Source organism: Saccopteryx leptura, chromosome 3 (genome assembly GCF_036850995.1).
Source record: "Saccopteryx leptura isolate mSacLep1 chromosome 3, mSacLep1_pri_phased_curated, whole genome shotgun sequence".
NCBI lineage: Eukaryota > Metazoa > Chordata > Mammalia > Chiroptera > Emballonuridae > Saccopteryx > Saccopteryx leptura.
In genome coordinates, this window is record NC_089505.1 from 71,477,923 (window position 1) to 71,491,461 (window position 13,539).

Here is a 13,539-nt window from a genome sequence, read left to right on the forward strand (position 1 = left end):
CACGACACCACTGTCTCGTTGGGCTAGCCTTTCTTAAATCATTCCTATGTGTGATATTTTTCTTACTTATGTAGGAATTGGAATTGTGTTTTTGATTGTATTTATTATTTATTGTTAGAATATTAAAATAAAATTAACTTCCCATCAAATTCTGATGACACTAAGTGCCAGATAATTATTCTGAAGTTTTCTGTCATATGAAATGGCAGCTTGTCCTGCACTGACCTTTTTGATGTCCTGTCATCCTGATAGTTTGTCCTGTTCTGAAAGAATCTTTTAATATGTTCCATAACTGTGATTTCTGCCTGTATGATGTGATTGCTTTATATCTTTAAAACTTGCATTTTGAGCCTTGCCTGTTGTGATGCACTGGATAAAGTGCCCACCATGAACACTATGGTTGTCGGCTGGTAAACCCTGGGCTTAACTGATTGAGGCACATGTGCGAGTTGATGCTTCTTCTTCTTCTCCCTTCTCTCTCTCTCTCTTCTCTAAATGCCTAATGTCTATTAACAAAATTGCATTTTCAACCTGACCTGGGGTGGTTCAGTGGATAGGGCAGTGATGTAGAATGCAGAGGTTGCCAGTTCAAAGCTCTAGGCTTGCTGGATCAAGGGATATGCGGCAAGCAATGAACAACTCAAGTGAAGCAACTGTTGTTGATACTTCTTACTCTACATTAACTCTTTTCTATGTACTATTAATAATTTTTTTTTTTTTTAGTTTAATGAGAGGAGGGGAGGCAGAGACAGACTCACATACGCTCCAACTGGGATCCATGCGGCAAGCCCACTAGGGGCGATGCTGCGCCCACCTGGGGCCCTTGCTCTGTTACAATCAGAGTCATTTTTTAGTGCCTGAGTTGAAGGCCATGGAGCCACCCTCAGCACCGTGGGCCAACTCACTCCGATTGAGCCATGGCTGTGGTAGGGGATTGCGAGAGAGAGAGAGAGAGAGAACAAAGTTAAGAGGGGCAGGTGGATGGGTGGAGAAGCAGATGGGCACTTCTCCTATGTGTCTGGACTGGGGATTGTACTCAGTACTTCCACACTGGGCTGATGCTCTACCACTGAGCTAAATGGTCAGGTTTGATCAGTAAAAATTTTATAAAAAACTTGGATTTTGATATCCTAACATTTTTAACCTATGAGCAATGAAAAATTTAGTAAAGAAATAGATGTTCCTACTCTTTACATTATTTTTGGCCCCAAGAAAAATACTGTATAATCAATACTAATATCATCTGGTGAAAGTTGGTATGAAGACGATCCATCCAGTGGATCAGTGGGTGTTCGTCCTAGAACTGCACTTTCAGGAGTGGGAGTGGCTCTTTGATGAGGTGCCTCTGAGCAGAGATGAGGGATGTGAATCGGCTTCCAGGAGTTTCTCCCAAGTGAGACCATCGGAAGTTCAAGGAGCTGAATCTGGAATGTGTTTGAGGAACTTCTAAAAAGTTTGTCTGGTTATTGAATAACAAGGATGATGGGAAATACGACAAGGACAATGTGGTGGCAGTGGGAGGTTCAGAGATACAGGTCACACATCACCTTTCAAGGCCATTTAAGACTTTGCTTTCATTGCAAATGAGTTGAGAAACCAGTAGGGACTTTTGAATAAAGGAGTGGCGTGACTTATATAATTTTTAAACTGGACCACTCTGCTTATGTAGTGTAAAGTAGACTATCAGGGAGGGAAGTTGACTTTTTTTCCCCTGAGGAACAGGAGGAGGGAGGGATAGAGAGGAAGGGAAAGAGATGAAAAGCAATTATTCATAGTTGTGTCACTTTTGTTTTTTTTTTACTTAGATGGGGTGACATTGATAAATCAGGGTACGTATGTTCAGAGAAAACATCTCCAGGTTACTTTGACATTTGATTATGTTGCATACTCATCGCCCAATGTCAAATTCACTTTAGTTGTTGATTGCTTCTCATACTTGCCTTGATTAGGGGCTAGAGCCGAGCCAGCGACCTCTTGCTCAGCCAGCAACCTTAGGATTATGTTGATGAGCCCGCAGTCAGCTGCTGAGTCGGTGTTCAAGGCCTCTGATGAGTCCGCAGGCAGGCCAGCAACCTGGGGGTTTCGAGTTTGGGTCTTCAGGTTGACGCTCTATTTATTGTGTTACCCCCAGTCAGGCAGGGGAGTGTACTGTTATTCTCATGGTTACAAATTGTGACAGTAAAACAATACAGATGAAAGTTTTCAAAACTATTAGTGGCAGGAAAAAATTCAGGCGTCACATGAAAAGTGCTGAATTGCCTGACCTAATCACGGGAGCCTTTTCAAAGTGTCTACAGAGAGAAGAAGCTGAAACAGCAGAGATGCTCTCCTGTTAGCCTTAAAGCAGACTGCCCTGTAGCGGACAGAACACCTATCAGCAGGCTGACTGTGGTAGTTTAGGGCGTCAGTCCCACAACTACAGCAAGTCTGTTCTGCCGACAACCTGTGAGCTGGAAGAGGTCCCCAGCTCCCGATGAGCTCACAGGATGGCTGACATCTTCACGCAGTTTTGCGATCCTGTCCCATGGAAAAAGATAATCTTTATTTATTGTCTTAAAAAAATTGTGATTTTCTTGTAGCAATGGTGATTGACAACAGGTGTGAGGGATTGCCAATCAGGGAACCCAACCCACCTGGGGTCTCTAGCCCCCTAAAGTGGAAATATTTTCAAGTCTTGACCAAAGCCTCAGGCCCACACAAATAGGCACCATGATTCACATTGATCGCATAAACTACTGGTATTGCCTGAGACCTTAGGTATTAAAAGGCACTTTTTTTTTAAGGTTTTATTTATTTTAGGAGAGAAAGGGAAGCAGGGAGTAGCAGGAAACATCAACTCCCATATGTGCCTTGACTACATAACCCCAGGGCATCGATCCTGCAACCTCAGCACTCTAGGTCAATGCTTTATCCACTGTGCCACCATAGGTCAGGCTGCTGAGTTAACACTTTACTGCATGTCATCCATCCTCTTGATGTAAGAACATAGGAAGGATAGTATGTTCCAGGCAGACTGTTCGTTTGTGACTTGATTTCAGGATCTCTTGTCCAGCTTGGAGATTAGTGCTTTGGGAGGGTTAGGGTGTCGGCAGAATGAAGAAGAATGGCACGTGGTTGGAATATGATAACCCTCCTCAGTCTGTTACACTTCCCTGGAAATCAGATGCTGAGGGTTCACACCCGTTCTCACCACGTATTTGATCTGTACACCTGGCTCTGCGAGTGCACCTGATCACACTGCCTAGTGTTTGGTGCTCTTTGGTTGCCTTACTGAATTCCAGAACCATGTGCCTTCACTTTTTATTCTACATGTTTTTGAACACAGTTCATTTAGTAATCTTGCTTTCTATATGTAATGAGATCCATGCTGCTGTTTGGATAAGACCCTTTTTAGGATGTACAGTTTGAACTGGTTTCTTCATGTTTGTACTTGGTGATGTAATAAGTGTCTTAAACTTTGTTTCATAATGCACTATAGATTTTACGTATTCTGGACTTTAGTAATCTTCATTTCATTAATAGGCATTTGACCTACCCAGTGGCTCAAGCTACATAATTTTTTAAAACTTACTTATTAAGTGAGAGGTGAAGAGGCAGAGAGACAGACTCCCGCATGTGCTCAAACCTGGATCAACCCAAAAATCCTGCTGTGGAGCATTGCTCTGCACATCTGGGGCTGTTGCTCAGGCCATCTGGGGCCATTGATTCATTACTGGGCAATTGGTGAGAGAGAGAAGGGGGAGGAGTGGAGACCAGATGGTTGCTTCTCCTGTGTGCCGTGACCAGGAATTGAACCAAGGACTTACACATGCTGCTCCTGAGCCAACTGGCTAGGGCTTCAAGCCATATAATTTTTATAAAAATCCTTGTGTCCTCACTTTCATTATTCTCTTCCTGCTTCTCCCAGTGAGCCCATCAGTAAACCATGTCTTTTCTTTAAATACAGGGTGGGGCCAGAGTAGGTTTGCACTTGTGCGTACAAGAAACACAGGTTATTCATACACACACACACACACACACACACACACACACACACACACACACAGTGAAAGGAGGAGAGGCAGAAACAGGCTGCTACATGTGCCCTGACCAAAATCTATATGGGAAGCCCTCTAGAGGAGTGATGCTCTGCCCATCAGGGGAGTTGCTCGAGCTGTTCTTAGCACCTGAGGCAGAAGCCGTGGAGCCATCCTCAGTGCCCGGGACTAACTTGCTGCAGTGGAGCCATGGCTGAGGGAGGGGAAGAGAGGCAGAGAGAAAGGACAAGGAGAAGGGTGGAGAAGCAGGTGGGCACTTCGCCTGTGTGCCCTGGCCATGAATGGAACTCAAGACATCCATGCACTGGGCTGCCTCTGTGACACTCAGCCAACCAACTAGTGTTTTTCTTATGTTGTTATTTATTGTTTTTATATTATTCCTATTATATTTTTCTCTATATGAGCCTTTGTAAACTTTTGCCGCACTCATATTTTCTGATATTCTCCACAGTTTACATTTCCATTGCATCTTTTACTATCTTTCACAGACTGCCTTCTTTGCTTCAGGTTTCTACCCCTAGAGTTACTAAACTGGGTATCCTACAAATTAATTCAATTCTGATACTACCTACTTAGGACTAGTATCAGAACCTGTGAGGAAAGAGTTCAGTTCCAATAGACTTCCTCCATTACTGATGTCAATTTGTGTGTCCAGATTATAACCTGTGCTTCTGACCAGTGGATAAATTGGAGGTTCTCATGAGTCCTTCCTTGAATTCAATTAATTTCCTAGAGCTGGTTACAGAATTCAGAGAAATACTAATGTTTACTCTATTATAAAGGAGACAGATTAATAGGTACATAGGGTAAGGTCTGAAGAATTCCTAAATACAGGTGCTTCTCTGCCCATGGATCTAAGATGAACCATACAGCAGGGACATGGATATGTTAACTCACCTAAAAGCTGATCATAGGCCTGACCTGTGGTGGCACAGTGGATCAAGCGTCAACCTGGAAATGCTGAGGTTGCTGGTTCAAAACCCTGGGCTTGCCTGGTCAAGGCACATATGGGAGTTGATGCTTCCTGCCCCCCCCCTCCCCTCTCTATAATGAATAAATAAAATCTTTAAAAAAAAAGCAGCTGATCTTATATGAGTAATAATTTCTAAAGAACTTTTTATCTCTAGGCCATCTCTTCTTTCCTAGAGAACAGTTGGTGAGGCTGAAGGTAAACCTTTTACTCACTTGGTCCTTCTGATAACTAGCTGCATCCTGAGGCCATGTAGGAACCCTGTGCTTAGTCTTTTGATTAGCATACACTCAGCCTTTTTGAAATGTTCTTTATGCAAAATAAAAGATACTCCCCTCACTTCTGAAAGTACGAGGGTTTTACAAACTCGGTGGCAAGAACAAAATTCACCTTGTCCTCCTGAGCCCAGTACAAAGACTAGTGTCTGGACATTCTGTATCCTGCAATCCCATTTCTTCTTGTTAGACTAGCATACTCTGTATTCTGCTTGCACCCAGTTGGTACTGTATTTAGCCTTGGAATCCACTTGACTCCTCTAATTGGTCTGCCTGTGCAATTTTTTAGGATCCCATGGCTGGTTGTAGAATTTGTGAATGAACGAGATGACCACATTTTCTAAGCAGGAGAAAAGCCACATGAAGGCATTTTTTTTTTCTCTTAACTACATCCTGAGGCTATGTACAAATCCTGTAATAAGTCCCTTCACTAGCATAATCTCAGCAGTTATAGAAAGGTATTTTTTGGCTCTGGCTGTTGGCTCAGTGGATAGTGGAGAGAGTGTTGGCCTAGCATATGAACTTCCCAAATTCAATTTGTGATCAGAGTACACTGGAGAAGCAACCATTTGTTTTTCTTCCCCATCTTCCTCTCTGTCCCTTTCACAGGCAGTGGCTGGCTTGGTTCCAGCATGGCCCTAGGAATTGAGGATGCCTTGGTTTGTCAATGTGCATTTTCTGTAGGAGCTAAAAATAGTTCATTGCTTTAGCATCGGATTCAGACGGGGTTGCCAGGTGGATCTTAGAGCACATGTGGGAATCTGCCTCATCTCTGCTTGACCCACCTTAAAAAGAAATAACAGAAGAAAAAGAAAATGACAGGATATTTGAAAACCAAAATATGCTTTTATCATGTCAGAAACTACAAGAGTTATACAGGCTGTGTCTATAATCTGGACGACTCCAAATATATTTCTTATTTCTACAACACATAGTGTTATCACTAAAGAGTTACTTTACAGAAAGGTATTTTATAAAATTTTTTATTTCAAACTAAGATTATGAAAGATTATAAGATGATTTACTATTCTCTTCTTTCCTAGAACTCGAGAAAGTTAATGTGCCTTTGTGGAGTTTTTTCCCAAGTCTAACCATTGAGAAGAGTGGAGAAGAATCCTGTGAACATGATATGTTTGCTAGTATTGTTAATCAAAGAGAAAGCCATTCTCTATTGAAGCAACAGTGTGATATGTTGGAGATATGTGATAAACCTTTAAAATCAAAATTAAGTTTTGAAAACCAAACCAGAAGTTTTAAATTAAAGAACTCTGAACACTTGAATGGAGATGGGCCATCCATTCCACATCTTAACCATGAACTATTCTACACTGAAATTGGGTTGCATCCCAGTACCAAATCCATTGAAAATAAGTCCCAGGGCATTCAGCAACAGAGAACTCAAGATGTTGAGAAAGCCCACACATGCACTGAATATGAGAAAGCCTTCATCAAGATGTCTCAGCTCACTGATCATCAGAGAATTCATAGTGGAAAGAAACCTTATGGATGTAGTCTGTGTGGGAAAGCCTCCAGAAAATCCAGTTCGAGGATTCAAACAGAACTGAATCAGAATGAATGCAATACATGTAAGAAAAGCTTCTTCAATAAATCACAGTTAAATATACACGAGAAAACTCATGTGGGAAAGGAATCTTACACATGTAGTGAATGTGAGAATGGTTACATTTATAGGTATCAGCTCCTCAATCATCAGCGAACTCACACAGGAGAGAAACCCCATGGAAGCAGTGGATGTCAAAATACCTTGCCAGTGAACAGCAATCTCCTGGAGCATCAATGTACTTATACAGAAGAGAAGCCCCATGTATGCAGTGAATGTGGAAAAGGCTTTGTAGAAAAGTGCAAACTGACTGTACATCAAAGGACTCATTCAGAAGAGAAGCCCCATGTATGCAGTGAATGTGGAAAAGGCTTTATAGAAAAGAGCAAACTGACTGTACATCAAAGGACCCATTCAGAAGAGAAGCCGTATGTATGCAGTGATTGTGGGAAAGGCTTTCCAGTTAAAACTCAACTGATTAGACATCAAAGGACTCATACGGGAGAGAAGCCATATGTATGCAGTGATTGTGGAAAAGGCTTTATACTGAAGAGCAACCTGACTGTACATCAAAGGATTCATAAAGGAGAGAAGCCACATGTATGCACTCAGTGTGGAAAAGGCTTTATAGAGAAGGGCCCACTGATTATACATCAAAGGACTCATACGGGAGAAAAACCATATGTATGCAGTGAATGTGGGAAAGGTTTCGCAGTGAAGCACCGACTGATTGTACATCAGAGAACTCATACGGGAGAGAAGCCATATGTATGCAGTGAGTGTGGGAAAGGCTTTCCATTGAAGAGCCAACTGATTATTCATCAAAGGACTCATACAGGAGAGAAGCCATATATATGCAGTGATTGTGGCAAAGGCTTTATAGAGAAAAGCAAACTGATTATACATCAAAGGACGCACACGGGAGAGAAGCCGTATGTATGCAGTGAATGTGGAAAAGGCTTTGCAGTGAGTCACCAACTCATTATACATCGAAGGACTCATACGGGAGAGAAGCCATATTTATGCAGTGAATGTGGGAAAGGCTTTGCAGTGAAGCGCCGACTGATTATACATCAAAGGACTCATACGGGAGAGAAGCCATATATATGCAGTGAATGTGGGAAAGGCTTTCCAGTGAAGAGCCGACTGATTAAACATCAAAGGACTCATACGGGAGAGAAGCCATATGTATGCAGTGAATGTGGGAAAGGCTTTACAGTGAAGAGCAAACTGGTTATACATCAAAGGACTCATTCGGGAGAGAAGCCTTATGTATGCAGTGAATGTGGGAAGGGCTTTCCAGTGAAGAGCCGATTGATTAAACATCACAGGACTCACACGGGAGAGAAGCCGTATGTATGCAGTGAATGTGGAAAAGGCTTTACAGTGAATAGCCAACTGATTGTACATGAAAGGACTCATACGGGAGAGAAGCCATATGTATGCAGTGAATGTGGAAAAGGCTTTTCAATAAAGGGCAATATGACTGTACATCAGAGGACTCATAAAGGACAGAAGCCCTCTTTATGTACTGTAGATGGAAAAGATTTTCACAGGAAGAGTGATGTAACTGTACATAAGCATGCTCATTCCTTAGTTTAACTATGAATATGCATTGAATGTGGGAAATGCTTCCTTATGAAGAGTATTACGTACATACATATACACACATACATACATACAATCTCATAGAAATTATACAATTGCAGTGATTCTTGTTGAGCTTTCTTTTTAAAAAGAATTAATTTTAAATAAAAGAGTAGAGCAGGGCAGGAACAGAGCTGGAAGCATCAACTTCCACATGTTGCTTCTTGTATATGCCTTAATCAGGCATACCCAGGATTTCAAATGAGTGACCTCAACATTCCAGGTCGACAGCTTACACAGTGCTCCAACACAAGTCAGGTATTTTGGTGAAGGCTTTAAGAAGATATGCATCATGGCCTGATCAGGTGGTGGTGCAGTGGATAGAGTTCAAGCTGGGATGCTGAGGATTTAGGTTTGAAACCCCGGGCTCACCAGCTTAATCAGAAGGCTGCAGGCCTGAGCGTGGGATCATACACTCAACCTCATGGTTGCTGGCTTGAAATCCAAGGCCAGCTTGAGCATGTGATCATAGACATTACCTCAAGGTCACTGTCTTAAATCCAAGGTTGCTGCTTTGAGTGAGGGGTCACTCAGCTGGAGCCCTCTTGTTAAGGTATGTATGAGAAAGCAAGTTATAAGCAACTGAAGTGACAGAACAATGAGGTGATTCTTATCTCACTTTGAGTCTATTTCTAAAAAAAAAAAAGATAAACCTCTTGGGACATCAGTGATTTGTCAGAAGACTTCATTTGCGTATACTCTATGAAAATTAAATTTTCATTGAGTAAAATTTGTCTCATTTATTAGAGAATTCACACAGGAGACTAATCTTACAAATGTAATGAATGTGGCAAACTATCACTGCAATGTCAGGACTCAGTGTTCATCAAAAAATATACAAGAGCCTGACCAGGCGGTGGCACAGTGGATAGAGAGTTGGACTGGGATGCAGAGGACCCAGGTTCGAGACCCCGAGTTCACCAGCTTGAGCGCGGGCTCATCTGGTTTGAGCAAAATCCCACCAGCTTGAACCCAGGGTCACTGGCTCCAGCAAGGGGATGCTTGGTCTGCTGAAGGCCTGCGGTCAAGGCACATATGAGAAAGCAATCAATGAACAACTAAGGTGTTGCAACGTGCAATGAAAAACTAATGATTGATGCTTCTCATCTCTTTCTGTTCCTGTCTGTCCCTGTCTATCCCTCTCTCTGACTCACTGTCTCTGTAAAAAAAAAAAGTTCTTTAAAATAGCAAGGGGTTAGTCTACTGAAGGCCCATGGTCAAGGCACATATGAGAAAAGCAATCAATGAACAACTAAGGTCTCACAACGAAAAACTGATGATTGATGCTTCTCATCTTCGTTCCAGTCTGTCTGTCTTTGTCTATCCCTCTATCTCTCTGTCCCTGTAAAAAAACTAGAGAGGCCCTATTGGTGCAGCATTTGTGGGAAAGCTTTTGACTAATCTTTTTGTTAAACATAAGAGAATTCACAGGACATTGCCTTGTGAATGCCTATTGCCAGTTGTATGTCCTCTATCCAAATTGTGTGTTTGGAAGACATACTTGTGTGCAATGAAGAATAACAATGCAAAAAGAATAAAAAAGGAATAATATAGCAATAAGCATGGTTCTGTCTGACCTGATCAGTTACCTCATATATCAAAACAGTTTACAAAACGTTCTGATGGAATCAGGCGTGATAATATTTTAGGAAATTATATCTCTAAAATGTGTATATTGAGGTTAATCCTATGAATGTGACAGACTAGAAAACCGTGCAGTGGAATGTAGACTGTCATGAGATCATCAGAAATCATGAATGGATTTTTCTAATTATGTAAACCAAGTGTCGGGAAGTAAGACATCAAGAAATGTCAGTTTACACTAGTGAAATACTTTCATCTGGAACTGAATATGGTGAGGTTTAGTATTATCTCATGTTCCTCATCACTTGACAGGAAATCCATGTAGAAATAATTCATGAATATATGAATTTTGGTGGGTTTAGCAAAATCTCAGATAACTTGGAGTAGAAAAGAATTCTTGAATAAAGAAGCATTCTGTCACAAAACTAAACAGATAATACACCTTACAAGCAGTTTCAGACACTACACTTTTAGCCATATTTATCTCTGAAAAATATGTGTTCATTTGCGCCAAACTGATAATACGCTGTAGACTGTGATCCCAAATGCTCCAGCATCAACCTCTTTTCTATTTGCCTGAAAGAATAAGTAAACAGTGGGAGTAACTGTCAACGTTAGTTAATGTGCACAACAATGTTCTGTGCCTGTTTCATTATATAAACTTTTGCTTAATTTCAAGTTTGTGTTATTTTAGAGTATTTGGAAGTACTTGAAATTTAATATTCATTTCAATAGTAACAACATACTTGGATGTGTTGACCTTTATAAGTGGCATTGAGTATTGTATAAAATCAATAATTTTAGCCTGACCTCTGGCTCAGTGGATTAACGATAGACCTGGAATGCTGAGGTTGCCAGTTTGAATCCCCAGGATTTCCTAGTCAAGGCACATACGAGAAGCAGCAGCTACAAGTTGATGCTTTTTTTTTATGTGAAGTGAGAAGCACGGAGGTAGAGAGAGAGAGACTCCCATGTACGCCCTACCGGGATCCACCCAGCATGCCCATCAGGGGGCGGTCCTTGGCCCATCTGGAAGATGCTCCATTCCAACCAGAACCACCCTAGCGCCTGAGGCGGAGGCTATAGAGCCATCCTCAGTGTCTGGGCCAACTTTGCTCCAATGGAGCCTTGGCTACTGGAGGGGAAGAGAATGATAGAGAAAGAGGGGAGGCCCTGGCCGGGTGGCTCAGTGGTAGAGCGTCGGCCTGGCGTGCAGGAGTCCCAGGTTCGATTCCCAGCCAGGGTACACAGGAGAAGCACCCATCTGCTTCTCCACCCTCCTCCTCACCTTCCTCTCTGTCTCTCTCTTCCTCTCCCACAGCTGAGGCTCCACTGGAGCAAAGTTCGCCTGGGCGCTGAGGATGGCTCTATGGCCTCTGCCTCAGGTGCTAGAATGGCTCTGGTCACGGCAGAGCAACGCCCCCTGGTGGGCATGTCGGGTGGATCCCTGTCGGGTGCATGCAGGAGTCTTATCTGACTGCCTCACCGTTTCCAACTTCAGAAAGATACAAAAAAAAAAAAAAAGAGTGGAAAAGGGTGGAGAAGCAGATGGGTACTTCTCCTGTGTGCCCTGACTGGGAATCAAACCCAGGACATCCCTACTTCGGACCGACACTCTACAACTGAGCTACTTGGGCAGGGCGAATTGACGCTTTTTAATTTTTCCCCTTACTCCATGTTCTGTGTTTCTTCTTTTTTTAAAATCAATAAAACCTTTTAAGAAATATTTCTAGGGCCCTGGCCGGTTGGGTCAGCGGTAGAGCGTCGGCCTGGCGTGCGGGGGACCCGGGTTCGATTCCCGGCCAGGGCACATAGGAGATGCGCCCATTTGCTTCTCCACCCCACCCCCTCCTTCCTCTCTGTCTCTCTCTTCCCCTCCCACAGCCAAGGCTCCATTGGAGCAAAGATGGCCTGGGCGCTGGGGATGGCTCCTTGGCCTCTGCCCCAGGTGCTAGAGTGGCTCTGGTCGCGGCAGAGCGATGCCCCTGAGGGGCAGAGCGTCGCCCCTGGTGGGTGTGCCGGGTGGATCCCAGTCGGGTGCATGCGGGAGTCTGTCTGACTGTCTCCCCGTTTCCTGCTTCAGAAAAATACAAAAAAAAAAAATTCTAAATAACTTCTATTTATTTTTACTTTTTTAAGCGAGAGAAGGGGAAATAGACTCCCACATGCACCCCCATCGGGATCCACCCAGCAAACCCCTTCTGGGGTTAATGTTCCAATTAACCAACTATCTTCACCTGGGTCTGATGCTCGAACAAATCACACCACTGCCAGTGAGAAAGGAAGAGAGAGTGGATGACCTCTGGTGGCCCAGTAGATAAAGTGTCTCTCTGGAATGTTGATGTCCCTGGTTCAAAGCCTGGGGCTTACCCAGTCGAGGTAAATATGGGAGTTGATGCTTCCTGCTCTCCCCAGTTCTCTCCTTTATAGAAATGTATAAAATAAAACCTTTTTGACTTAGGAATTGTAAGAGAGAGAGCAGGAGCAGAGGAAGGGAAGAGCAGCAGATGGTCATTTCTCACGTATGTTTTGTCTGGGGATTGAACCTGACACTTCCAACATCCAGCCAACTCTATTTAGCAAACCAACTAGAACATATAACTTCTATTATTTATTTTTTTAGTTTAGAGAGAGGAAAAAGGAGAGGAGAGCATGCGATAGAAACATCCATCTGTTCCTCTGTGTCCCCTGATTGGGAACAGAATGAGCAAACTCTGCCTTCCAGACATCCAACTGAGCTACCTGGGCAGGCAGGGCCTACAACTTTTAATTACAAAATAAGTTTAGAACCACAAAGCATAAAAGTTTTGAGAGATGTCCTAAATGGTTTTTAGGCAGGTATTCTAAATAAAATCCTAATTAGTCATAGTTCATTATCAAATAGAGGAAAGTGAAATGGTTCCAGTACTGTTAACTAGAGAATACATTTGTATTTCTAATGTTAACATGCATTTATTTCTGTTTGGTTGTTCAATGATTCTAAGAAACTTGAACACAGCCTGGACAGGCGGTGGCACACTAAATGGAGCATCAGACTGGAATGCAGAGGGACCAGGTTCAAATCCCTGAGGTCACTGGCCTGAATGCCAGCTAATCCGGCTGGACAGCGGATTCAGCAGCTGGAACATGGGGTCACTGGCTTGAGCATGGGAATATAGACATGACCCAATGGTGGCTGGCTTAAAGCCCAAGATCCCTGGCTTGAGCTCAAGGCTACTGGCTTCAAAAGGCTTACTCTGCTGTAGCCCCTGGTCAAGGCACATATGAGAAAGCAATGTATGAACAACTAAGGTGCTGTAAGAAAGAATTGATGCTTCTCATCTCCCTTCCTGTCTGTCTCTGTCAGTCTTTCTGTCATTCTCTCTCTGTCACACACACATACAAAAAGAAAACTAAACATGATCACATGTGTAGGTTCTTCTAGATGCAATGCTTGGAAACATAGAATAGGTACATATTTCAGTG

At 42.9% G+C, this 13,539-nt stretch overlaps 1 protein-coding gene across 9 annotated transcripts in view; it reads left to right on the plus strand.

The window, feature by feature from the left end:
* Window positions 1–13,539, plus strand: part of LOC136399222 (zinc finger protein 615-like) — a 265,085-nt gene that overhangs the window by 143,807 nt on the left and 107,739 nt on the right. For 6 of the 9 annotated variants that reach the window (XM_066374197.1, XM_066374203.1, XM_066374202.1 and 3 more), the window contains one exon: window positions 6,326–9,727. The exons of 2 other annotated variants lie outside the window; for them this stretch is intronic. In XM_066374197.1, coding sequence (XP_066230294.1) covers window positions 6,326–8,445 — 2,120 coding nt within the window. In that variant the 3' untranslated portion in view covers window positions 8,446–9,727. Of the gene's footprint in view, window positions 1–6,325; window positions 9,728–13,539 lie in introns of those variants that run through there. One more of the 9 variants, XM_066374196.1, reaches the window with a different exon arrangement.